Raw genomic sequence first — 25648 nt, forward strand, 5'->3', positions numbered from 1 at the left:
AGACAGTCTGGCTCGTTAGTTTGGGCCCATCGACGATACTTAAATCCAAGCACCTCTCTGTCGTTCTTCGGCTCATCCGCTATATCTTCGTGTTCGTATATAAAGAGAAAGAAAAAAAAAAAGAAAAAAAGAAATACAAAAAAAAAATTCATTCTTTCCGACATCCTTACGTCCTCGTTTTTCTCGCGGCTATATCCTCTCCTTCGATTCCAAGTTCGAATCGCATGCATCGCCGGAAACGGTATGTACATACGTAGTGAAGACTCTTTTACGAATCACGAACGCGATTTATGCATGTACCAAGTTAGAGGGGAATAAATTAGATGAGAATAATTGGTAGATCATTGCAGTCTATCGTGATTGCGGCTGACTCAAAACGGGAAACATTGTAGATTTTTTTTTTAATTCTCGATGCGATATTAGTTGGCACTGCTTATTGAAAAGACTTCACATACTTGTATCGATTAGATATATCTTGCTTTCTTATTTTGTGGATTCGATTAAGTCTATCGATCGTTTTGATGCCCTTTGATCTTTTCGGTAAGAATTTCTAAGGTTGCATTGTAGCCGACATAAGCGGGTTCGCTTCCATCCAATCAACGTGAATGATAAATATGTACAATTATTAAATATCCCAGCAGTTTTCCTTTTCTTTTTCTCTTTGAAAAACATCATACCAAATGTAACAATTATAAATAAACCCATCGATATCAATCGATATCATTTTATATATATATAAATCACATTTGAAAATATTGTATATAGAGCTTAAAGCTTTTATTTGAAAGCGACAAACACGAATATACGATGTGCTCTGATACACATTGCTTTGACAGCTTTATGGTCATTTTAAATAATTGCGTTAACACGCACGTATATAAAAGCTACTCAAATGAATATTTATTTATTTATTCACATACAACCCGACGACGATAACGTTTCAATCATTTCCTTTTATTTCGCGTTATGATATAAAATGGAAATGATATGGAATTTGTGAGGAGTGTCATTTCGTTAGAAATTACTGTTTTTATGAAAAAATATATCTTTATGAGGAAGATATAACATCGTAAACGATAAAAGGGCAGAAGCACTGACTTCTATGTGTGCTGGGGTTTGTGTCGGACTTCCTAGCACCATTTGAAATCAGTACTCCTCCTTTTAAATAATCTACATTTTCGACGTTCAAACGACATGTTTTTGGGTATCACGAAGAAAACTACAACCTCCGGCATCTATTAACGAAGCATTATTTTGTATCGTGAACGTGATTAATGTTTGAACAATACCTGATAGGTCAGCAATAGATATACAAACTGGTTTTTTGTATATTCTAAATTGTATCTCTCCAACATACGATTCGTGGTTTAATCTAACGACGGATAAAACGTATATTATTTGTACGTTTAATTGTGCAGTGCTCCTTTTATATACTACTTTTTTCGTTGTCAGAGTTATGTATCTGTGTGTAAATGTGTATGCATATGCTCTCTCTCTCTCTCTCTCTCTCTCTGTGTGTGTACACGTTTAAGTATATATATATATTGTGATATACACTAAGTGCGTGAGCAATATATGCAATTATTTACATAAATACATATACAAGTCGTTCACCGACAAGTTTAATAAATACTTTTTTACTTTTGCACGAGAGTTAACAATGAAAATAATAACTTCAACAAATACGCGACTTATCAAAATATTCTACTATATACACTATATGAAAAATTCATTCTCTAAAATATTTAGTGTACGGGTAATGTATAACAGTTCTACCCTTCCGTATAACGAATCAAAGCAAAGAAGTTCCATTACGGTGGCCCAACTTTATCAGGGAAAACGCAAGAAGGGCAACAGTGAAAGGAAGGAAACGAATTGATGTCTCTCGTGGGAACTGAAACGTGATTAGACGAGGTCCTTGGATCCACTGGTTCCTTCAATGTTGTCCATTTATCACCCAACGATTTTGCAAAGTGATCGTCAACTGCAATAAGAGATGTAATATAATTCTACGAAATTCAACGACATGATACAAATATTGTGAAACTTACCGCTCAAACCGACTTCTTTATCGGCTCCGGTAGCATGAAAAACTGCCGCATATTTTTCTGGACCTAACGATCGTTTAAAGTGTTCGTCTATTGCAGAATCATAAATACTGCACGTTTTTCTAACATTACCGGTGTCGGACGTCGACGATGATTGAGACCTATTTATCGTATCCCAATTATTTGTCCTTACTAAAAAGAACAAAAAAAAAAAAAAAAAAAAAGAATTAACAATTTTGTTCGTTTCTTATCTCTAAATTTTGTTCTTCTCATATCACAGAAATATACAAAAATTATATTAATTTTTCTGCACTGATCCCTACAAACATTTTTATCGTAAGAATATCTAATCATGTTTTTATTCATCGTAATCGACATCTGCATTACATACAATACGTTATATTCAGCCAGCCAAACTGTATTCAGTCGAGCCATAATGTCACCCTTACGACGGACAATAAAACTTCAGAACTCGTTACAAAGACGAAAGAGCAGAGCGTTGTTCTCAATTCGATAACTTCTTTTATGTGTTATTTTTCATAGCGATTAAATATTCCGATACGAAATTATAAAAGTATTTAACGTTTATCAATCGAATCTTTCGAATATGAAGATTTTCAAAAGAAATATTATTTTGCTTTTCAAAATAATAAAGAAAATAAAATATTTATTATTTTTTAATATTCATCAATTTTTTTATTTAATTTCTTACCAGGCTGCGACGTAGAAGATATAATCACACTGGGTCTGAGGTACGTCGTAGTGACGGTTTTATTCGTAGACATATCGAGTGCTTCGTTTTGAATAGGATCCATTCGGCGTTCTTTACGCCTCGTGCTGCTTTGCCTACGATGCAAATCCATTGACTTTGGTCCTCCTTCTGTAAAGCGAATGAACTTGGTTAATAATATATTATATTATTTTCATGAATAAAAAATTACAATAATTTCTGCAATTTTTATCGACAATGTTCATGAAGTTTGCATCGAGAAAAACTCTTTCCAATCGATCGATGTAGTTCTTTTTTATTTGTCTTAGCAACGATATTATTTTTCTTCTCTTTCCAATGCATGCACGACTGAATGACTTTCGTTTGCTGAATTGGATTAAAAATGGACATATATACATATATAGACATTTGTAGAATGATAAACGATCGATAGAATTTATGGGCGTAATTAAATTTATCTGAATTGTGAACATTCTTAAATTGAAAATCGACGCAACTATGGTCCTTTTGACCGATAAAATGTAGGTGGGGATGAAAGAACAAGTTTGGTTCTCAAGACGAGACAGGAAACGGCCTAATAGCCGTGAGAGGATCGTCAAGAAAGACAACCAAACAGGTTTACAGGCAAAGGACCAGCATTTGAGAGCGGAAAAAGCTAAAGAGAACGAAGTAATGTGGATGTGTGGAAGCTGGAGCTCTGTATCGAATCTTAACAACCACAATGTGCGAAAACGTAATGTTCCGCGGGCTCAATTTTCTGCAAATATCAAATTCGCGAAATTGAATAAAAAGACGCAAAAGCCATGAGAATATCCAGCATTGAGAGAGAGTTCGATTTTAAATTCTGTGTTAAGATCGTGTGAGATTTTGTGAATGACAAAGATCTGATATACAATGCCGGTAAAAATGTGGAATAAAAGTATACGAAGTTTGGTATATCTCTTTCTGTCGAAAGACCCTTTCAAAAGCAGTATGCGGTTTCGTAAATACTTTCCCTGCGATTACTTTATGATTTATTCGTTCGTTTCATCTCACGAATTGTCTAACACGCAAGACCGCAGAATTCGAACTTTGAAAATATTACATGTGTAGGTTAAAATCTATATAGAAATATTACCTATCGTGCTATTCTCATCCTACTTGTCCTATCTTTTCTTATCTTTCATAAAAAAAAAAGAAAAAAAAGGAAAAAAAAAAAATAGAGAAAAGAAGAAAAAATCACGGATCACGGTTAACAAAAAAAAAAAAAAAAAAACAAACAAAAAAAAAATAAAATAATAAAAAAAAAGTTAAATTCATTCAATCTCTTAATACCAGTGTATTCTCTAAGTGCCAGTCGAGCTTCTTTGAAGGAAAAGTAAATATCTGCCTTACCGTTCTAATTCATTTATCTTCACTCGCTATATCGTCACTCTTTTAGCACCTTCGAATGTTATTATTTCTTTGAAAAGAACATATTTATTATTTATATATGCAAGAACATAGCAATATTGTTCCTACAACAATGCAAATAATAACGACAAATTCTAGGAAAAATAATAGTATGATCGAAGCGAAGATCCATCGAAAAATAACAAAAAGTAGTGAAGATAAATTTGAAAATTTTTTTTCTTTTTCTTTTTCTTTTTTTTTTTTAATTATTCATTTTTCCGTACATTTGATTTTATATGATTAAAATAATTTTATTGTTTGGCATACAGGACACAAATTTTGTAATCTCTTTATAATCAACGAAGAAGATGTACGTCTTCCTTTTTTACACTCTATTATTTTGGTCGATAAAAACACTGTACATAAGTGTACATTAACGTCTCGTAAGCCCTGCAATTTACTTACAAAAATAAATATCTTCTCTCAAGTCAGACCGTAGTGGTTGTTTATCATTTAGCCAGACAACCCGCATGACTATGGCTGTCGTTGCCACAGATTTATGCTTCGATAGAGCTGCGATCGATTCATCGTCTACTGGAGTTATCCATTCTCACGAATCTCTTCTTCTGAAAGAAAAAGAATAATCATTTTGAACGAAATATCAATGAAATAGACGAATCAAAACGGACAAACGTTTATGAAAGATCTCGTGTATAAAATTACATATTAAGGAAGAATATGATGATGTATAAAGGTAGCAGGCATTAACCTGCAAATAAGTAACATGTTTATTATATTTTAGACAGAACACATTTGATGTCATAGAAAAGATTTACTAATATTACAAAATCACGTAACAAATTCGTTGCCAATTCGTACGTGCGTTCTTACGTTAACTATACATATGTATGTAAGAATGATATTAGGAAGTTAAAATAGTGTGTTCTCGTTATAATACATACATACATAAGTATGTATATTTTTTTAAAGGAACACGGATAATTAATCTCTCGTCTGTTGTGCTACTTTTATATAGTCAAATATAAATACCGAAATTTAAACCTAGATAACATTATTTTCCTTTCTCTCTCTCTCTCTCTCTCTCTCTCTCTCTCTTTCTTTCTTTCTCACTCTCTCTCTTTCTCTCTTTATCTTACTCTCTCTCTCTCTCTTTCTCTCTCTCTCTCTCTCACTCTCTCTCTCTCTTATTTTCTAACATTCAATATCAATATTTTCCATAAACGCTTATCTCGATTGTGCCCTTCATTTAATATTTCGACTATATGATTATTCTTTTGTCCCTTATTCATTAGAAGATATGTTTTCAATAAAATTCACCGTTAATTGCTCGCGTTATTTTAAAGTGAAATATCAAAAACCTAAATATTAGTTTTGAAAAGATAAGCAAATTATCGACAAAAAAAGCAACGTTATTCGCCCAAAAATAAATATGTATACGATATGTATACATAAATCGTGCGAGCAAAGTTATGGCTTGTTAAATCGTCTTTCCCCTCATTATCGACATTATTATACATACATATATATATATGTGTGTGTATATATGTATGTATATATGTATATATATATATATATATATATATATTTATGAAAAAGTAAAGTCATTCGTAATCGTCAGCATTGAAACACGAAAATTCTTGATATATGGATGAACACCTTAATATAGGCAAAATTGTTTTTAAGAGTTTTTCTCCGTTACTTCACTAGATAGCGCTGCAATTTGTTGCCCGCGAATTTAAAAAATTCAAATCATCTTGCAAAACATGGATTATTATCCGATGGATATTGAAAGAAATGGATAAATGAAAAAATAAAAAAAAAACGGTTCTATCGAAAAGATAAGGAAAAGAAGAAAGAATCGCGATAGGAAGAAAAATAAATGAACGAGTAGAAGTATAAAAAACAAAGATGAGGAATACTGTAAAAATAAATCAAATACTGGTTATTAGATTAGATAGGGGAAGATATTAAAAATATTATTATTAAATTCTAAAATTTATTATTAACTTCAACTGACCTTGCACCATCGTTGCCGCTCTGGATAGGACATCCAATGCACTCTCAAGGGCCGACATATCACTTTCGATAATTTTTCACTTTTTCTTTGCACAGACGATCGCGAACGTCTCTTCTCTCTCCTTCTTTCTTCTTTCCTTCTATAGCTTGCTTTTCTTTCTTTCTTCTTCTTTCCACCTCCCTAACCCCTTTCTCTTTCTCTTCTTATGACAAGGAAGGCGCGAAAATTGGCGCGCCTCTTAAAAGGAAACGTAGTTAGTTGGCCTTCGCACGCTAACTTTTGGACAGTCCTCGGTGACCTTTACCTCCTTTGTTTACGCAAATGGTCAATAGAAGTCTCAGCTATAGGAAGGAAGTAGAAAATGAAGTTTAAAACGATCCTCTTGAACGTTTACTCGGGCGTTGAGGATAGCACGAATAAAGTAAAACGGGGATTAAAAAACGTGACATTGTCTGTGGAATGCGGACTCTCACCACTCGAGGCCCGTCTCTTCCCCGATCCCCCGTCCCTCCCGCGCACGCGATATCGCTCCCGTCGACCCCCCGCTGGTCCCCCCATTGGTACCCCCTCAGACCCTCGACCAATCTTCCACCAATTCGCCGACATCGTGTTCCTATTCCTCCCTCTCCTCCTTCTCATCCTCCTCCTCCTCCTCCTCTATCTCCTCTGCCTCCACTACCTCTTCTACCTCTTCTACCTCTTCTACCTCCTCCTCCTTCTCCTCCTTCTCCTTCACCACTTCTTCCTCCTTCTCTTCGTTAGAGTATCGACGATTCTCATCATCATTATTGGCCTAGACTTAGTTTGCTCTCTTCCTACTATCTATTTTTTTCCTTTTGTACACCCTCCAAAACTTTATCTAAATTTTTTTTCTTTCTCTCGTTCTTCTATTCGTAATACCAATTTCTTTCAATTTCAACTATAACCCATTGTTTTCGTGATAATCTTAACTGTGAAACATCACAAAGGAACTTTGTATTTTGAATTATTATTATGTGATGATTATTGTAATCAAAAGGACAAATTTCATACGGATATATTATTCTTAATTTTTGTTTTCCAATAAAAAAATTTATCTTAAAAGCATTATACTTTTCTTACACGTTCGTTAAAATACACATTCTTTAGATATCTTGATGCGCCGATCGTTGCAATCGATTACAGAACATTGCGTTCTACCTATCCTTGTAAGTCAGAATTAATATCACAATGATCGAAGATAATTCTTTATTTTAGAAACATTGATATACTGTGTGTGGAATTAACTTAAACGTAAATTCAACGTTGAAAATGATGAATCAAATCGTTTTTAAACGATTAAAAAATAATCGTTTTCGCAATTACGATGCGTTCGCGGGAATTGAAAGAGGAATGCGGTGTGGCGTGCCATAAAAAAGCAAGGCACGCATTCCTCCTTGTAAAGTCGGAGTACCTTATATTCTTTCGTGATAGATAATGTCACTTACCCAAAACGATTACAATGATGCTTAGATAAACGTAAACTAAAACCATTGAGACGAATTATTTTTCACTTTATAATAATACCGTACACATGTATTTTCATTGAAAACGATGAAAATCTAATGGTATGCGGGCGGACACACGAAGTCCAACCCGTTTGACACGAGAGGTAGGCTCACTACCCCCACCAATACTCGACATTACACTGGAATGCATGGCATTCAAGCTTAACTAACGCACTCTACTGGCAAAATCTTCAAGTTGTACGCAGAAGCCACTGATACCACCCACAGACGGTGACAACGAGTTAGTTTGTATTCATGTTTAGCGTATGTATATAGATAAGCGTTAATTGATTGTTAATATTGGTATCCTTTGTTTTTCAAAGTAAACAAAATTTTTAAACGTGAATAATTATATATTCATTTCTTATTTTTCTTAATCACATTTATTATCATACGATTAAAATAAACAATATTTACATTCATGTTATACAATATATTGCAAGTATATAAAGTACACAGGTAATATAATAAATGTTTAAATAATCATCAATATTTAAACGTCCAATTAGATAAATATACAAATATATTTTAGATATACATAAAAATTAGGATAAAAAATATGTGAGAGCAATTGATTGTTATCAATTTGACTCTATTATTCTTCTTCGCTAGAAGCATCTATAGAATTACAAAGCTGAAAAGATAACAAACTTTCTAATAAAAATCATGTTCTCTTTTTTTCTTTTATATACGATTGCCTCTCTTACCTCGTCCAAGTCTGGTCTTTTTAACAGTTCTTCTAAACCACACAATTTTTCCAAATAGTTTGGTATATTGCAAGCATCAAGTATAAACTCAAAGCCACGCTTTTGGTATTCTGATATCAAAGGTATGGAACACGCAGTGCAAGAGAAAAATCTGTGTGTAATAGTTAAATAGGATTCATATCCCCAAAGAGATCCTCTTATCGTATGTGGTACATCTCCAAGTAATCCTTCTAATGCATTATCTTTGATATTTGAATTGACATTATTTTTAATTCCAGGTGTTAATGCCTTAGCTTCTAAACTATAAATTACATAAACATTTGTAGTCTTTAAATAATTTTTACTGATATGCTTATTAGAAAAAAATAAAATATCAAACCCCTGTGAATGTTGAGTTATTGCGATCATTAATTCAACTGCTAAACCTGCAGCAATTTGAGACAATCCTGGACGACTTACTGTACATTGCTGATCAAGAGTTCTATCTGTTTGAGACTGGAATAACATTACAATCATTCTTTGAAACATATGAATTAATGATTATCTTATTTTTAAGAAACAAATTTACATTTCCTGGTTGTGTTATATCATTGCAAAAATAACATCCAAGATTCTTTCCATCGGGATTTTGTGAAGTTACATTTGATACTGGAATATCTGTTAAATTTCTTACACCATGTCTTTGTACCATATAAGAATCGAAACCTAAAGCTGCATTGATAGTTATTTTATTCATTGCTGCACATAATAAAGTTGGTAACCACCTAGCTTCACGTGAATCTAGTAATAAGAATACTACATCGTTTTGAGCAATAGTATCTTCTAATTTTTTCACAGCTTCTTTAGTTGTATTTAACATGCTTTGTCCAACGACATGTCCAGGCATTGGAATTTGTAATTTAATACCATGTACATTCTATAGAATAAAGACATTAGTAACATAAACTAAATATATGATATTTTGAAAATATATTTACTAAAACTAATACATATTAGAAACGTTTACCATAGTTGGACGAATCCTAAGAAGAGCATCTTTAGCTGCATCTACTTTGAATTTTCGTTTCACAGCATCTTCATGAATGTAAAGACTTTGCCTTACTGTGTTACTGTGAGAAACAGTTGATTTATCCACAAAAGTAATGTTGCTGATTCCCCAACCAATGAGTACTCTAGCTACTGAACATCCTAATGTTCCAGCACCCAACAATAAACATCTGAGATTGCTAATCTTCTCTAGATCCAAATCAGGAACAAGGCGCCATTTCATTAGTTTTAAGTTTAAATTAATTGCTTTTTCTGCTAGCCTGTGTGTTATATTTTATTGATCATAATAATAATATTAATAACAATAATAATGTATAAATTAAAGAGTAAGAAAATAATAATATTTATAGAACTTACTTATTTGGATCTAAAGTCTCAGATAAATCAACAATTTGAGGACCCATTTTACCATTTTCATTATGTTCCCATCCAACTAAATGACTGTCAAAAATAGATTTTTTCACAATTTCTTGTTCTGCATAATCTTTGCATTTCAAAGTATATACAACAGCCGTTTTAAAATCATCTCTATTTAGAGATAATATTTGTATACTCTTTGTAAAACAAAATTTGGAGCAATGCCAAAATAATAAGCATAAAAGATTTCTTAATTGCCAACCAGGTTCTAAACTTTTGCATGGATTATAGAATGCAAAATATATTTCACAATCTGTCTAAACATAAACATAAATAATCTATTACTATCTATATCTATATCTATTATAAATACTATGCCATAATGAATATATTATTATAAGTAATATAAATTATATGTTACCTCAACTGTACTTTCTTGTGCATTAATATATTTTATACCTTCATTTAAAGTATTAACTTTGACATTATCATTACCGAATACAAAAACAGAAAAAAATGATTTCTGTTTATAATCCAATTGTTGAAAACCTTCATACAATTTATCCAACTGATTGTTCTTGAAATTGTCATTTACAGATCTCTGTATTTTTTCATGATACATTTCTGGTAAAGACAAAGGTGTTGGATGTGCTACCCAATAATGAAACCTATATGTTTTCAAATCAGCATAAGAAAATATTAAGAATACAGCAAGTTTCCAAGGTTCTGCTAATGCTGCACCAGATATAATATCATTAATAATACATTTTCCCACTGAATCAATAAAATTTTGTGGATTAATCTTTCGAAATGCTTCATACGTATTGGTATTAACCATATAACCATAACATATTATTGAGTTATTAATTGAATTCGATTCCACATTTCTAAAAATTAAATGGTTAAAAGTTAATGTCATGTATATAGGTCAGAAAACTATATCAAAAAAATATTTAATAACTCTTATTTACTCATTAAACGACATATAATCCAGTATTAAAGGATTATTTTTCTCACTTTCTGGAACATTAAAAGAATACCTTCCCCATAATTTAATTTCAGATTTATCATCCAATCGAAGTTTATCTACCTTCAATTCAGCAAATTTTGCCCAGAATGTTGGGTCTGTAGATGTTCTTAATTTAGTAAACTTCACAACGTTGATTGACATTGTAACAAATGCTTCTACTTTTCTCTAGTAAATAAATATACGTATAAATGTTAATTTTTTTTTTTATATTTTAAGAACATATTATATTACAAGTATCTTATACAATTGTTATACTTACATGATATATTAAACTTCTTATCAACCTAAAATAATTATTAAATTTTATTCCTAAATTTAGCGGGAAATTACTTTAAGTTCAACTATATGATTATATTTTTGTAAAGAAATAATATTCTTTACAATGAGAAGTGACATATGATTAACATTTGGTAAAAATATACATAAATAATAGTAGCGTAGCGAAGGTAGTTTTTTTTTAAAACATTCGTAGTATATAATTTTCACCTTCACAAGAATAAATGACTGCGTATATTTATATGCCCAGTATATATAGATGAATACAATTTTTTATAAATATTATATTATTCGACCTTTCAATCACATCATCGTCTTATAACGTAGAGAATATTATAAATTTAATTCAAGGTTTATATAAACATTCAATTGTTTTCAATTGAAGAATAATACATGAATTAGTATCAATTTGAATACTTTCAATATAAGCCATTTTATATAATAAAAATTTTACCGATAAAATAGAGTACATAAAAGCAAAAAATAAAATCCGTATATCATCATCTACTTTTATACATCTATCTCAAATTACAAATATTGTTGACTGATTATATATATATGTATATATATATATATATATATAAAGAATGCAAAATACTCCCTCATATACTTTATAATAAGAAGGTAGGCTTTAGAAACACATTAATATTATTATTATCCACGCTCTCTGTTACAATATAATCACACTAAACGAAATATTACCATCATCTGATAAAACGAAGTAACTATTTTTTTTTAATATAATACACAAAAATATGAAATTGACAAAACTTAATATCAGTTCAACAATTATTTAAATGATATTATGCTAATTTATGTTAATTACAAATCAGTGATCAATCTATGGTGATTATTGATTGGTTAAAAAATTAAGGCTGTTTATCACCGCTAGTTTTTTAATAGTTTATACCAACAATCAAAAAAGACGTAACATTTAACTGAAACAAGATCTACTTTTAAAGAAGCAGGTTTAATTTAGACCATATCTTCTTCGAATTTTCGAAAAAGCATCATTATCTTTGAATAAAATCATGTTAAAAAATGATACTATTGAAGAATAGTTTATGCACAAATAAAAAACTATTATAAAAATTTGAAAAAGAAATGATCTAGACTGAAATTTCGACTTTAAAATCAGATCATGACTGTCACAATTGATCATGAATAACTTCCGTTTTCATTGATTACGTAAATGCTGTTTTCGACATTTTTCTACAAAGTAAAACTTTAGTACTGTGGCGCCCCTCGAAAATTGCGGCAAGAGATGAAGCTCGTGCCACCATTACTGATTTTAATATGAGGCTTGAATGATGTATGGTTTATGTCGGTGAATTAGCGATTGCCTACTTGGTAGTTCCATAAAAAGCTGATGGTCAGATTATTTGAATATTTTCAAACGCAAAGAAATGGAATTCACGATTATTACACGGAGAAGTAGCGGTAAATAGTACGGTCATTTTTTGGACAGATGATTTTAAGGGAAAAATAACAATATTCATGTCAAATGTCACAAAATGGTTATGCGCCAGAAACTTAAAAAAATTTTAATATAAAATAACGACACTTTAAAATTTTAATCTCGGTATAGTTGGCTTTGCGTAAAATAAACACAAACGGTGTTCTTTTAACTTTGACAATTACCGAGTTAGTTTTCTTTTTGCACTTCAACCAGTACACGTCGATACTTCCTTCCTAAATGCAAAAACTTATAAATTAATACTTTCGGTAATTTTTTAATTATTTAAACAATTTTTAAGGTACACATAGTTCAATATAACAGTATTTAAACAATAGTTCATTCGTTCAAACATTAAAAAGACGCGAACGCGTGAGAAACTCAAAATAATTTTAAAATAAAATTCCAATACTTAAAAATTTGATCTCACGGTTGTTGGCCTTGTGTAATATAAACATAATCGGTCCTTCGATTAACTTTGACGATTCGCGAGTTAGTTTACTTTTGCACTCCGACTAGTTAACATCAATACTGTCTACTTCTAATCGGGAAAACTTGTAAATCAAAAAATTCGATAATTTTTCAATTAATTAAACAATATTAAGGTACACATAGTACAATATAATAATATTTAAACAATAGTTCATTCGTTTAAACATTAAAAAAACGGGAACGCGTGAGAAACTCAAAATAATTTTAAAATAAAATTCCAATACTTAAAAATTTGATCTCACGGTTGTTGGCCTTGTGTAATATAAACATAATCGGTCCTTCGATTAACTTTGACGATTCGCGAGTTAGTTTACTTTTGCACTCCGACTAGTTAACATCAATACTCTCTATTTCTAATCGGGAAAACTTGTAAATCAAAAAATTCGATAATTTTTCAATTAATTAAACAATATTAAGGTACACATAGTACAATATAATAATATTTAAACAATAGTTCATTCGTTTAAACATTAAAAAGACGGGAACGCGTGAGAAACTAAAAATAATTTTAAAATAAAATTCCAATACTTAAAAATTTGATCTCGCGGTTGTTGGCCTTGTGTAATATAAACATAATCGGTCCTTCGATTAACTTTGACGATTCGCGAGTTAGTTTACTTTTGCACTCCGACTAGTTAACATCAATACTGTCTACTTCTAATCGGGAAAACTTGTAAATTAATAATTTCGATATTTTGTCAATTATTTAAACAATTTTTAAGGTACACATAGTACAATATAATAATATTTAAACAATAGTTCATTCGTTTAAACATTAAAAAGACGGGAACGCGTGAGAAACTAAAAATAATTTTAAAATAAAATTCCAATACTTAAAAATTTGATCTCACGGTTGTTGGCCTTGTGTAATATAAACATAAGCGGTCCTTCGATTAACTTTGACGATTCGCGAGTTAGTTTACTTTTGCACTCCGACTAGTTAACATCAATACTGTCTATTTCTAATCGGGAAAACTTGTAAATTAATAATTTCGATAATTTGTTAATTATTTAAACAATTTTTAAGGTACACATAGTACAATATAATAATATTTAAACAATAGTACATTTATTTAAACATTAAAAATTCTAAATCGCGATTACCGAATCATTTCTTCTTTGTCTTTTGCCGAGTAAACATCTAAAGTGTCTCAGGATGTTTTCACTGCCAGTATCAATAAATATTTATGTAAATTTATTAAACGTTTCTTCAATAATTTCTACAGTTCCTTATTATAACGATGATATTAATAATTTTGTTTTTATTTTGTTGTTTTAGAACGTCATTGCAATCGCTCGGGAACCAATGATGTAATCGAATATTTGTAGCGCTTAAATATAAATATCGCGAAATAGAAGCAGTGTTTGTTCGTTCGCGTTTCGCAATTTAAAAAGCAAAAGTTTTTGCAACGTCTGCGTGCAATGCAGTCGTTAGAGTCAGTGTTTGTTCGCACACTTTATTATTTTTTTAACAGTCGCATAGGCTGTATTTATAAAAGACAATAGATTTTCGCGAAATAAATTCAGTGACCGTTCGTTAAAAAATAATTATTGTGATATAGAGTCAGTGCATCATTGAAGAGATTCTTGATCAACTTCGATGTCGACCTACCTAATTTTCAACCACATACGAATCGTCCGCTCTCAATTTCGATCTAAACGAGTGTTTTGGAGCCATCGCAGAACTTCTTAAGTAGTAAGTGAATATTTAAGTCCCTCCAATCACTCAATCATGTCGAGGACGAAAGGTCCGAATCGGCACGGGTGATTGGTTGTAATTAATTAGTAGAAGAGCATTGAGTGACCACGAGTAAATTTCTTCGGAGATTTATTCGTGAATGGTTTCTTATTTTTTCATTTATTTATTAGATCAGGATAAGGTCTACTTGCTCAAACGCGTTTATAATGATTTGAGATTTTGAATATTTTAATACATTTTTAAATATTTTACTCGCGCGGAAATAAGTAAAGAATCGATATTCATAAGTTCTAATAAAGAATGAGCAAGAAGACACTCGCGATGGATAGTCTCTGGATTACAAACGAAACTGTGGATGATTTTATTACAATAATTAAAATATTCGTTTGTAAGAAGGAACGTCCAAGGGTTTGCTTTATTTTTTTAATTAATTATTAATTAAATATTTAATCAATTTAAATTGATACAAGAAAAGTGTCGATAGAGTCATTGGTTTTGAAAGAAAAAAATCGAGTAGAATGATTACTAAAAAACAAAGAGACGTAATCCGTAAGTCTAGATGATAAATTAATTAATTTTTAGCTCAGGATTTTCAGCAATTAATATACTATTATCTAATTTCTAATTTTTTTTATAATTAATATCTAATTTCTCCCACGCTGCGAAAAAGTATCTTTCGACAGGATAATAATAAGTTTTCAGATTCGTTAGGGATGTATTAAGGTTTTCTTTCATATCTTAGAATTTGGAATCAAATTTTGTCGTTACAGTTTTAGAGTGATAATCGATTAGGTTGAGGCACGAAGCAAAGAAGAGACTATATGCCGAAGACAACATGTGGCTCAAGAGGACAACTATTAGGCTATTGAGTTATTTTCGAAGGTTCACTAGGAACTTTCGAGAATGGCTCTTAGTTTTACTACGTTAGTATTTTAATTTTACCATGTTGTCACTCAAACTGCTCTTATGGTGATGGGTGTAGGGGTGTAAATTTAAAAAACTGAGACGAAGTAACTTTCCGTAAATAATATTCCCACATTGCCACGCGTACGCGAATAGGATTATTTCATATTTTATGCCTTTTTAATATTAAACTTTTTTTTAAAACTTAATTGAATTTATGATTCTAGTTTAATAAAATCAAATTTTACGTTAAAATCGATTGATAAATTTTGCACATTTTTTTCTTTTCTAAAGTTCAATTCAATTCATAATTTTATTTTAATAAAATCGAGTTCTATATTAAAATCACATATCTATGAAATGTAAAAGTAATATAATATTTCTTTAGATCAGTATTCAGAACTTTTCATTCTTTTTTAATTAATATTTTTTTTTTCTTAGCTTTCAAGTTTAATTAAATTAAATTCAGAATTTTATCGTTCGTATAATTAATATACATATATACATATTCTTTCGTTTTCCTTATTTCTTTTCAGCTAGCTCTAAGTTGTGAGATCGCAAACACGGGAAGGAATAATTAATAAATAGGATTATCTTAACATTTAAAGAATGTAGAATATACGTAAAGTATAATTAATTAATATTTAAATAATAAGATATTCTTAGCAACGTTATGAAAATCATATACATGTATTGTCATTTACTATGTATTGTCATTTACTATCGATTAATAGATATAATAATATTTCTTTCAGAGAGAATAATATTTATTTATATTAATCGTTTATTTTTCTTAAGTTTAATCAAATTAAATTTAGCATTTTATCGTCCGTATAATTAATATACATATATACTAATTCTTTTTTCTTTCCTTATTTCTTTTCAGCTAGGGTCGTGGGATCGCGAACACGTGAAGGAATAATTAATTAATATTTAAACAATAGGATATTCTTAGCAACGTTATAAAGAACATGTACACATATTATCATATATTATCGATTAATAAATATAATATTTCTTTCAGAGAGAATAATATTTATTTATATCTGTGTTCAGAATATTTCATTTCTTTTTAATTAATCTTTTATTTTTTTTAGGTTTAATCAAATTAAATTCAGCATTTTATCGTTCGTATAATTACTGTTACATTTCTATTCTTTCTTATTTACTGTCATTAATTATTCTCTATATATATCTCGGGTGGAACCCATGGGTGTAGGCCTCTTTCTGGGTTGCTGTCTCAGCATCTTATAGAGATACTTCTCTTTTCTTCTCTTTCTGGGGCTCTCTTTTCTATTTCATATTCTTCATTCTTATTTACTATTATTAATTATGATTTATAAGTCTCGGGTGGGACCCATGGGAGGGGCCCATGGGTGTGGGCCTCTGTGCGGGTTGCTTTCTCAGCATCTTATAGAGCTGCTTCTATTCTCTTATCTTTCTGCAGCTCTCTTTTTTAAGTTATATTTTTCTTGTTTTTATTTTCTATGTTACTAATATACTCTTATGAATTATGATTTATAGTCTCGGGTGGGACCCATGGGATGGGCCATGGGGGTGTGCCTCTGTGCGGGTTGTTGTCTCAGCATCGTATAGAACTGAATCTCTTTTTTTCCTCTCTTCTATTTCATATTTTTCTTCTTTAATTATGTTTTCAGCTACGTTATTAATATGTTATTTCTTTTTAATTATGTTTTTAATTATATGTTCAATTATGTGTTTAATTATGTTATTATAATATAATCTTATTAATTATGATTTATAAATTTTAGTTAGGACACGTGAGAAGCTGCGTGCTGCTATTTCAGCATCGTATAGAACTGCATTTCTTTTTTTCTTTTTTCTATCTCATATTTTTCTTTTTTAATTATGTTTTCAGTTATGTTATTAATAAGTTATTTCTTTTCAGTTATGTTTTCTTAATATATATTTAGGTTGTTTCTTTTCAATTATGTTTTCTTAATATTTATTTATGTTTTTTCTTTTAAATTATGTTTTTAATTATGTTTTCAGTTATGTTATTAATATATTTTTATTAATTGTAATTTATAAGCATTAGGTAGGACCCATGAGATGAAGAGGACTATTGTTTCTGCATCGTGCAGAGCTGCTTCTATTTTCTTATCTTTCAGCAACTCCCTTTTATTATTCATATTTTTCTTCTTTAATTATGTTTTTAATTATGTCATTAATATGTTATTTCTTTTCATTATGTCTTTTCAGATATTTATTATGTTATTTCTTTTTAATTATGTCTTTCTAGAATATAATTATGTTATTTTTTTTTAATTATGTTTTTTAATATTTATTTATGTTATTTCTTTTTAATTATGCATTTATGTTTTTAGTTATGTTATTAATATATTTTTATTAATTGTAATTTATAAGTATTAGGTAGGACCCATGAGATGAAGAGGACTATTGTTTCAGCATCGTGCAGAGCTGTTTCCATTTTCTCATCTTTCTGCAGGTTTCTTTTCTATCTGATATTTTTCTTCTTCAATTATAGTTCTAATTATGTTATGAATATAGTCTTATTAATTATGATTTATGTTTTAGGTGAAACCCTGATGATGCAGGCTGCTGTTTCAGCATCGTGCAGAGCTACTTCTCTTTTCGTTTCTTCCTGTAGGTCTCTTATCTATTTATATATATTTATTTTCTATTATATTTATATTCTATTTATAATCTATATATATATATATATATATATATATATATTATGTTTTATTTTATATATTTTTTTCTTTTTCTTATTCTGCCCTTAACTTCTTCTTTTCCAGGATAGATCATCGAGAGATAGATTCACCTGCGGACGGATGCGTCATCGTAGCATGGCTAGATTCATCATCGATTTTTACGCGCGAATACGGGAAGGATAGGTAGAACACTGGCGCGCGTGTCGGCGTGCACAAGCGTGGGTGTTCTCGGGCGCGATTAAACTTCGTTTGATTGCTCGTATCGAAAACGCGAATTTAGAGTAGAGTCACCGTTTTTCAACACTCACGTGAATGAACGCGGCCGTGATTTAAAAGTCCTACCGGGGACTTCGTTTCATTTGCTCGAATATTCGATTAGATTACCTCGCGAACGCGTTTTTTTTTAGAGTAGAGTCACCGTTTTCCGAGCACTTGCGTGGGTGTCCGGGCGCGATTAAAAGTCCTACCATGGACTTCCGTTTAATGTTGAAATTCGGGGTGCGCGAACGGCTTGCCTTGTAGTGCTGTACATGTAGTTAGCCGATGTAATGACGGTCCTCTTATTTGTAAGCGGGGGAAAATCCCTCGACCAAATAACATCGAAAGTCAAAATACCGGTTAACTTATGTCACTTTGGATTTCAACTTAGAGTCAACGTTATTCTAACACTCACGTGAGTGTTCGCGTGCGCGATTAAAAGTCCTACCGGGGATTTCGTTTTGTTTGCTCGAATATTCGATTAGTTTATTTAGAATAGAGTCACCGTTTTCCGAACACTTGCGTGGGTGTCCGGGCGCGATTAAAAGTCCTATCATGGACTTCCGTTTAGTGTTGAAATTCGGGGTGCGCGAACGGTGTCACTTAGTAGTGCAGTACATGTAGCTGATTGACATTATGACGATCATGTTATTTGTAAGCGAGGGAAAATCCCTCGATCAAATATCATCGAGAGTCATAATACCGGTTAACTCATGTCACTTCGGATTTCAACTTAGAGTCACCGTTATTCTAACACACACGTAAATGTTCGCGTGCGCGATTAAAGGTCCTAACGTGGACTTCGTTTTATTTCTTCAATATTTCTATTAGATTACTTCGCGAATTTGAATTTATCAGTAGAATCTACGTAATCATAAAACACGTGAGTGTCGCGAACGCGATTAATGCGCTTTGATTGTTCGAAATTCGGAAGCACGAATTCAGATGTGCTTAATAATCCGTTATGCCCGAGGCGAGTGTGTCGAACGGTAAAGCTCTCTGTAAGTGGGGTCCCTGTAGCTAAGGCTATATACCTCCTGTTAGCTAAGTCGCCCTAGATGTCCGAAGCGGAAGGCATAAGGGATCGGTATCGCGGAACGCGAATTTTAGAGTAAGGTAGAGTCACCGTTAGCTCGTGGGTCTCCACATGCAGCAACCTCCACGTGGTGAGACCTGGGTCGTTAATACTTGCAAAGTTTAACTGTAAATTTTTAAATGCAAGTATTACCGAGCGAATGGCTGCATATTGTATTACTTCTCCAATATCTTTTCAAACTAATTATAACTAACTAAACATTAACATATATCCATTTTATATCGTTAATAATGCTTCAAAAGAAGAAATATAACAGAAATATATTGTACAATAATTTCTTAAGCAAATGACAAGGAAATTTATCTATCACAATATTATGTCCGTTGTCATTTCTATTTATTCTTATCTACTCTCACTAATTATCCTTTGTCCTTATCTCGGGTGGGACCCATGGGAGGGGCCTATGGGTGAGGGCTTCTGTGCGGGTTGCTGTCTCAGCATCATATAGAACTGTTTCTCTTATTTTATCTTTTTGGGGCTCTCATTCTTCTCTTTCTGGGGCTCTTTTCTTTCTCCGGCTCTCGTTTCTATCTCATATTTTTCATTTTTAATTATGTTTTCAATTATGTTATTAATATGTTATTTCCATTTAATTATGTATTCTTAATATTTATTTATGTTGTTTCTTTCTAATTATGTATTTTATTATGTATTTAATTATGTATTTAATTATATGTTTATGTTTTTAATTATGATTTTAATTATGTTTTTGATTATATTCTTAATTATGTTTTTAATATATTTCTTTTAATTATGATTTATAGCTTTAGGTAGGACCCATGGGATGGTGCATGCTGCTTCTCTTTTCGTTTCTTTTTCTAGGCCTCATATCTATTTATATATATTTATTTTTATTTGTATTTTATGTATGTATATATATTATTTTCTGTTTTATATATTTTTTTGTTCTTTTACTTTCTCTTTAGCCATTTCTTTTTCAGGATAGATCATCGAGGGATAGGTTCATCTGCGGCCGGATGATACATCGCATGCCAGGATTCATCATCGATTTTTACGCGCGAATACGGGAAGGATAGGAAGAACATTAGCGCGCGTGTCGGCGGGCACAGGCGTTGATGTTCTCGGGCGCGATTAAACTTCGTTTGATTGTTCGAATCGAAAACGCGAATTGTAGAGTAGAGTCATCGTTCTTCTAACACTCGCGTGGGTGTTCGGGCGCGGTTAAAGGTCCTACCGTGGACTTCGTTTGATTTCTTCAATATTTCGATGGGGGTACTTCGCGAATTTCGGCTTAACAGTAGAATCTACGTAATTATAACACACACGTGAGTGTCGCGACGCGGTTAGTAGTCTAAGGAGTGCGCTTTGTTTGTTCGAAATTCGGAAAGCACGAATTCGGATGTGCTTAATAATCCGTTATGTCTGAAGCGGACGGTGCAAATGGTGGAGCTATCTGTAAGAGGTGTGCTGTAGCTAAAGCTGCGCATACCCTGTTAGTTAAGAAGCCAGTGCATTGAAGCGGAAAGGTATCGCGGATCGGTATCGCGGAACGCGAATTTTAGAGTAGAGTCACCGTCAGTCCGTGGGTCTCCACTTGCAGCAACTTCCACGTAGTGAGACCTGGGTCGTTAATACTTGCAAAGTCTAATTGTAAATCTTATAAAGCAAGTATTATCGAGCGAATGGCTGCATACTGTATTACTTCCCCAATATTTTTTCGATCTAATTCCAATTAAACATTAACATATTTCCATTTTATATAGCTAATAATACTTCGAAGAAAGAAATGTAATAAAATTTACTGTACAATAATTTCTTACAGAAACGATATGGAAATTTTTCTATCTCTCCTTTATGTCCACTGTAATTGCTATTTATTCTTATTTATTCTTATTAAATATCATTCATATATCTCGGGTGGGACCCATGGGAGGGGCCTATGGGCGAGGGCTTCTGTGCGGGTTGCTGTCTCAGCATCATATAGAACTGTTTCTCTTGTTTTATCTTTTTGGGGCTCTCATTCTTCTCTTTCTGGGGCTCTCTTTTCTTTCTCCGGCTCTCGTTTCTATCTCATATTTTTCATTTTTAATTATGTTTTCAATTATGTTATTCATATGTTATTTCCATTTAATTATGTATTCTTAATATTTATTTATGTTGTTTCTTTCTAATTATGTATTTTATTATGTATTTAATTATGTATTTAATTATATGTTTATGTTTTTAATTATGATTTTAATTATGTTTTTGATTATGTTCTTAATTATGTTTTTAATATATTTCTTTTAATTATGATTTATAGCTTTAGGTAAGACCCATGGGATGGTGCATGCTGCTTCTCTTTTCGTTTCTTTTTCTAGGCATCATATCTATTTATATATATTTATTTTTATTTGTATTTTATGTATGTATATATATTATTTTCTGTTTTATATATTTTTTTGTTCTTTTACTTTCTCTTTAGCTATTTCTTTTTCAGGATAGATCATCGAGGGATAGGTTCATCTGCGGCCGGATGATACATCGCATGCCAGGATTCATCATCGATTTTTACGCGCGAATACGGGAAGGATAGGAAGAACATTAGCGCGCGTGTCGGCGGGCACAGGCGTTGATGTTCTCGTGCGCGATTAAACTTCGTTTGATTGCTCGAATCGAAAACGCGAATTGTAGAGTAGAGTCATCGTTCTTCTAACACTCGCGTGGGTGTTCGGGCGCGATTAAAGGTCCTACCGTGGACTTCGTTTGATTTCTTCAATATTTCGATGGGGGTACTTCGCGAATTTCGGCTTAACAGTAGAATCTACGTAATTATAACACACACGTGAGTGTCGCGACGCGATTAGTAGTCTAAGGAGTGCGCTTTGTTTGTTCGAAATTCGGAAAGCACGAATTCGGATGTGCTTAATAATCCGTTATGTCTGAAGCGGACGGTGCAAATGGTGGAGCTATCTGTAAGAGGTGTGCTGTAGCTAAAGCTGCGCATACCCTGTTAGTTAAGAAGCCAGTGCATTGAAGCGGAAAGGTATCGCGGATCGGTATCGCGGAACGCGAATTTTAGAGTAGAGTCACCGTCAGCCCGTGGGTCTCCACTTGCAGCAACTTCCACGTAGTGAGACCTGGGTCGTTAATACTTGCAAAGTCTAATTGTAAATCTTATAAAGCAAGTATTATCGAGCGAATGGCTGCATACTGTATTACTTCCCCAATATTTTTTCGATCTAATTCCAACGAAACATTAACATATTTCCATTTTATATAGCTAATAATACTTCGAAGAAAGAAATGTAATAAAATTTATTGTACAATAATTTCTTACAGAAACGATATGGAAATTTTTCTATCTCTCCTTTATGTCCACTGTAATTGCTATTTATTCTTATTTACTCTCATTAAATATCATTCATATATCTCGGGTGGGACCCATGGGAGGGGCCTATGGGTGAGGGCTTCTGTGCGGGTTGCTGTCTCAGCATCATATAGAACTGTTTCTCTTATTTTATCTTTTTGGGGCTCTCATTCTTCTCTTTCTGGGGCTCTTTTCTTTCTCCGGCTCTCGTTTCTATCTCATATTTTTCATTTTTAATTATGTTTTCAATTATGTTATTAATATGTTATTTCCATTTAATTATGTATTCTTAATATTTATTTATGTTGTTTCTTTCTAATTATGTATTTTATTATGTATTTAATTATATGTTTATGTTCTTAATTATGATTTTAATTATGTTTTTGATTATGTTCTTAATTATGTTTTTAATATATTTCTTTTAATTATGATTTATAGCTTTAGGTAGGACCCATGGGATGGTGCATGCTGCTTCTCTTTTCGTTTCTTTTTCTAGGTCTCATATCTATTTATATATATTTATTTTTATTTGTATTTTATGTATGTATATATATTATTTTCTGTTTTATATATTTTTTTATTCTTTTATTTTCTCTTTAGCTATTTCTTTTTCAGGATAGATCATCGAGGGATAGGTTCATCTGCGGCCGGATGATACATCGCATGCCAGGATTCATCATCGATTTTTACGCGCGAATACGGGAAGGATAGGAAGAACATTAGCGCGCGTGTCGGCGGGCACAGGCGTTGATGTTCTCGGGCGCGATTAAACTTCGTTTGATTGTTCGAATCGAAAACGCGAATTGTAGAGTAGAGTCATCGTTCTTCTAACACTCGCGTGGGTGTTCGGGCGCGATTAAAGGTCCTACCGTGGACTTCGTTTGATTTCTTCAATATTTCGATGGGGGTACTTCGCGAATTTCGGCTTAACAATAGAATCTACGTAATTATAACACACACGTGAGTGTCGCGACGCGATTAGTAGTCTAAGGAGTGCGCTTTGTTTGTTCGAAATTCGGAAAGCACGAATTCGGATGTGCTTAATAATCCGTTATGTCTGAAGCGGACGGTGCAAATGGTGGAGCTATCTGTAAGAGGTGTGCTGTAGCTAAAGCTGCGCATACCCTGTTAGTTAAGAAGCCAGTGCATTGAAGCGGAAAGGTATCGCGGATCGGTATCGCGGAACGCGAATTTTAGAGTAGAGTCACCGTCAGTCCGTGGGTCTCCACTTGCAGCAACTTCCACGTAGTGAGACCTGGGTCGTTAATACTTGCAAAGTCTAATTGCAAATCTTATAAAGCAAGTATTATCGAGCGAATGGCTGCATACTGTATTACTTTCCCAAAATTTTATCAATCTAATTCCAACGAAACATTAACATATTTCCATTTTATATCGCTAATAATACTTCAAAAGAAGAAATATGCCATAATTCTATTGTATAATAATTTCTCAGAGAAACGAAAAGGAAATTTTTCTATCACAGTTTAATGTCCGTTGTCATTTCTATTTTTTCTTATTTACTCTCATTAATTATCCTTTATAAATCTCGGGTGGGACCCATGGGAGGGGCTCATGGGTGTGGGCCTCTGTGCGGGTTGCTGTCTCAGCATCTTATAGAGCTGCTTCTCTTTTCTTCTCTTTCTGGGGCTCTCTTTTCTATTTTATAGTTTTCATACTTATTAACTCTTATTAATTATGATTTATACATCTCGGGTGGGACCCATGGGATGGGGACATGGGTGTGGGCCTCTGTGCGGGTTGCTGTCTCAGCATCGTGTAGAGCTGCTTCTATTTTCTTGTCTTTCTGCAGCTTTCTTTTCTATCTCATATTTTTTTTCTTTAATTATGTTTTTAATTATGTCATTAATATGTTATTTCTTTTCATTATGTCTTTTCAGATATTTATTATGTTATTTCTTTTTAATTATGTCTTTCTAGAATATAATTATGTTATTTTTTTTTAATTATGTTTTTTAATATTTATTTATGTTATTTCTTTTTAATTATGCATTTATATTTTTAGTTATGTTATTAATATATTTTTATTAATTGTAATTTATAAGCATTAGGTAGGACCCATGAGATGAAGAGGACTATTGTTTCTGTATCGTGCAGAGCTGCTTCTATTTTCTTATCTTTCAGCAACTCCCTTTTATTATTCATATTTTTCTTCTTTAATTATGTTTTTAATTATGTCATTAATATGTTATTTCTTTTCATTATGTCTTTTCAGATATTTATTATGTTATTTCTTTTTAATTATGTCTTTCTAGAATATAATTATGTTATTTTTTTTTAATTATGTTTTTTAATATTTATATATGTTATTTCTTTTTAATTATGCATTTATGTTTTTAGTTATGTTATTAATATATTTTTATTAATTGTAATTTATAAGCATTAGGTAGGACCCATGAGATGAAGAGGACTATTGTTTCAGCATCGTGCAGAGCTGTTTCCATTTTCTCATCTTTCTGCAGGTTTCTTTTCTATCTGATATTTTTCTTCTTCAATTATAGTTCTAATTATGTTATGAATATAGTCTTATTAATTATGATTTATGTTTTAGGTGAAACCCTGATGATGCAGGCTGCTGTTTCAG

The 25648-nt window shown here is 31.8% G+C and overlaps 2 protein-coding genes across 7 annotated transcripts; both read right to left on the reverse strand.

Annotated features, from left to right (window-relative positions):
• Positions 1-762: 762 nt before the first annotated feature.
• Positions 763-7855, reverse strand: LOC124947295. Of its 4 annotated transcripts, none has more exons than XM_047489272.1 (6): positions 7654-7819; positions 6188-6528; positions 4615-4772; positions 2761-2928; positions 2052-2240; positions 763-1984 (listed from the first exon to the last, which is right to left on the reverse strand). In XM_047489272.1, exons 4-6 carry the CDS (start codon positions 2909-2911, stop codon positions 1812-1814), a joined length of 513 nt encoding a protein of 170 aa, XP_047345228.1. In that variant the 5' UTR covers positions 2912-2928; positions 4615-4772; positions 6188-6528; positions 7654-7819; the 3' UTR covers positions 763-1811. The 4 variants fall into 4 exon arrangements, with proteins under 4 accessions (XP_047345228.1, XP_047345226.1, XP_047345224.1 ...); XM_047489270.1 differs by having other exon boundaries at positions 4615-4775; XM_047489268.1 differs by lacking the exon at positions 4615-4772 and having other exon boundaries at positions 7654-7826.
• A 276-nt stretch (positions 7856-8131) lies between these two features.
• Positions 8132-11689, reverse strand: LOC124947289 (ubiquitin-like modifier-activating enzyme atg7). 3 transcript variants are annotated; one of them, XM_047489254.1, is made up of 10 exons: positions 11341-11689; positions 11114-11138; positions 10796-11019; positions 10246-10711; positions 9825-10141; positions 9427-9727; positions 8989-9336; positions 8800-8915; positions 8421-8721; positions 8132-8347 (listed from the first exon to the last, which is right to left on the reverse strand). In XM_047489254.1, the coding sequence occupies exons 3-10, from the start codon at positions 10993-10995 to the stop codon at positions 8309-8311; spliced, it is 2088 nt and encodes a 695-aa protein (XP_047345210.1). In that variant the 5' UTR covers positions 10996-11019; positions 11114-11138; positions 11341-11689; the 3' UTR covers positions 8132-8308. The 3 variants fall into 3 exon arrangements, with proteins under 3 accessions (XP_047345210.1, XP_047345211.1, XP_047345209.1); XM_047489255.1 differs by having other exon boundaries at positions 10796-10844; positions 10915-11019; positions 11114-11686; XM_047489253.1 differs by having other exon boundaries at positions 11114-11689.
• Positions 11690-25648: the final 13959 nt, after the last annotated feature.

Source organism: Vespa velutina, chromosome 2, assembly GCF_912470025.1.
Source record: "Vespa velutina chromosome 2, iVesVel2.1, whole genome shotgun sequence".
In the NCBI taxonomy this organism is placed as follows: Eukaryota; Metazoa; Arthropoda; class Insecta; order Hymenoptera; family Vespidae; genus Vespa; species Vespa velutina.

Excerpts from the sequence above, each read along its gene's own strand:
- LOC124947289 (XM_047489254.1), bottom strand. The coding sequence starts at position 10,995 with ATGTCAATCAACGTTGTGAAGTTTACTAAATTAAGAACATCTACAGAC. Across the intron at positions 10,142-10,245 it reads CACAAGAAAGTACAGTTGAG|ACAGATTGTGAAATATATTT; the intron begins GTAACATATAAT and ends GTTTATGTTTAG. Across the intron at positions 8,722-8,799 it reads ATAACTCAACATTCACAGGG|TTTAGAAGCTAAGGCATTAA; the intron begins GTTTGATATTTT and ends TGTAATTTATAG.
- LOC124947295 (XM_047489268.1), bottom strand. The coding sequence starts at position 6,245 with ATGTCGGCCCTTGAGAGTGCATTGGATGTCCTATCCAGAGCGGCAACG. Across the intron at positions 2,241-2,760 it reads ATCTTCTACGTCGCAGCCTG|TAAGGACAAATAATTGGGAT; the intron begins GTAAGAAATTAA and ends TGTTCTTTTTAG. Across the intron at positions 1,985-2,051 it reads TAAAGAAGTCGGTTTGAGCG|TTGACGATCACTTTGCAAAA; the intron begins GTAAGTTTCACA and ends CTCTTATTGCAG.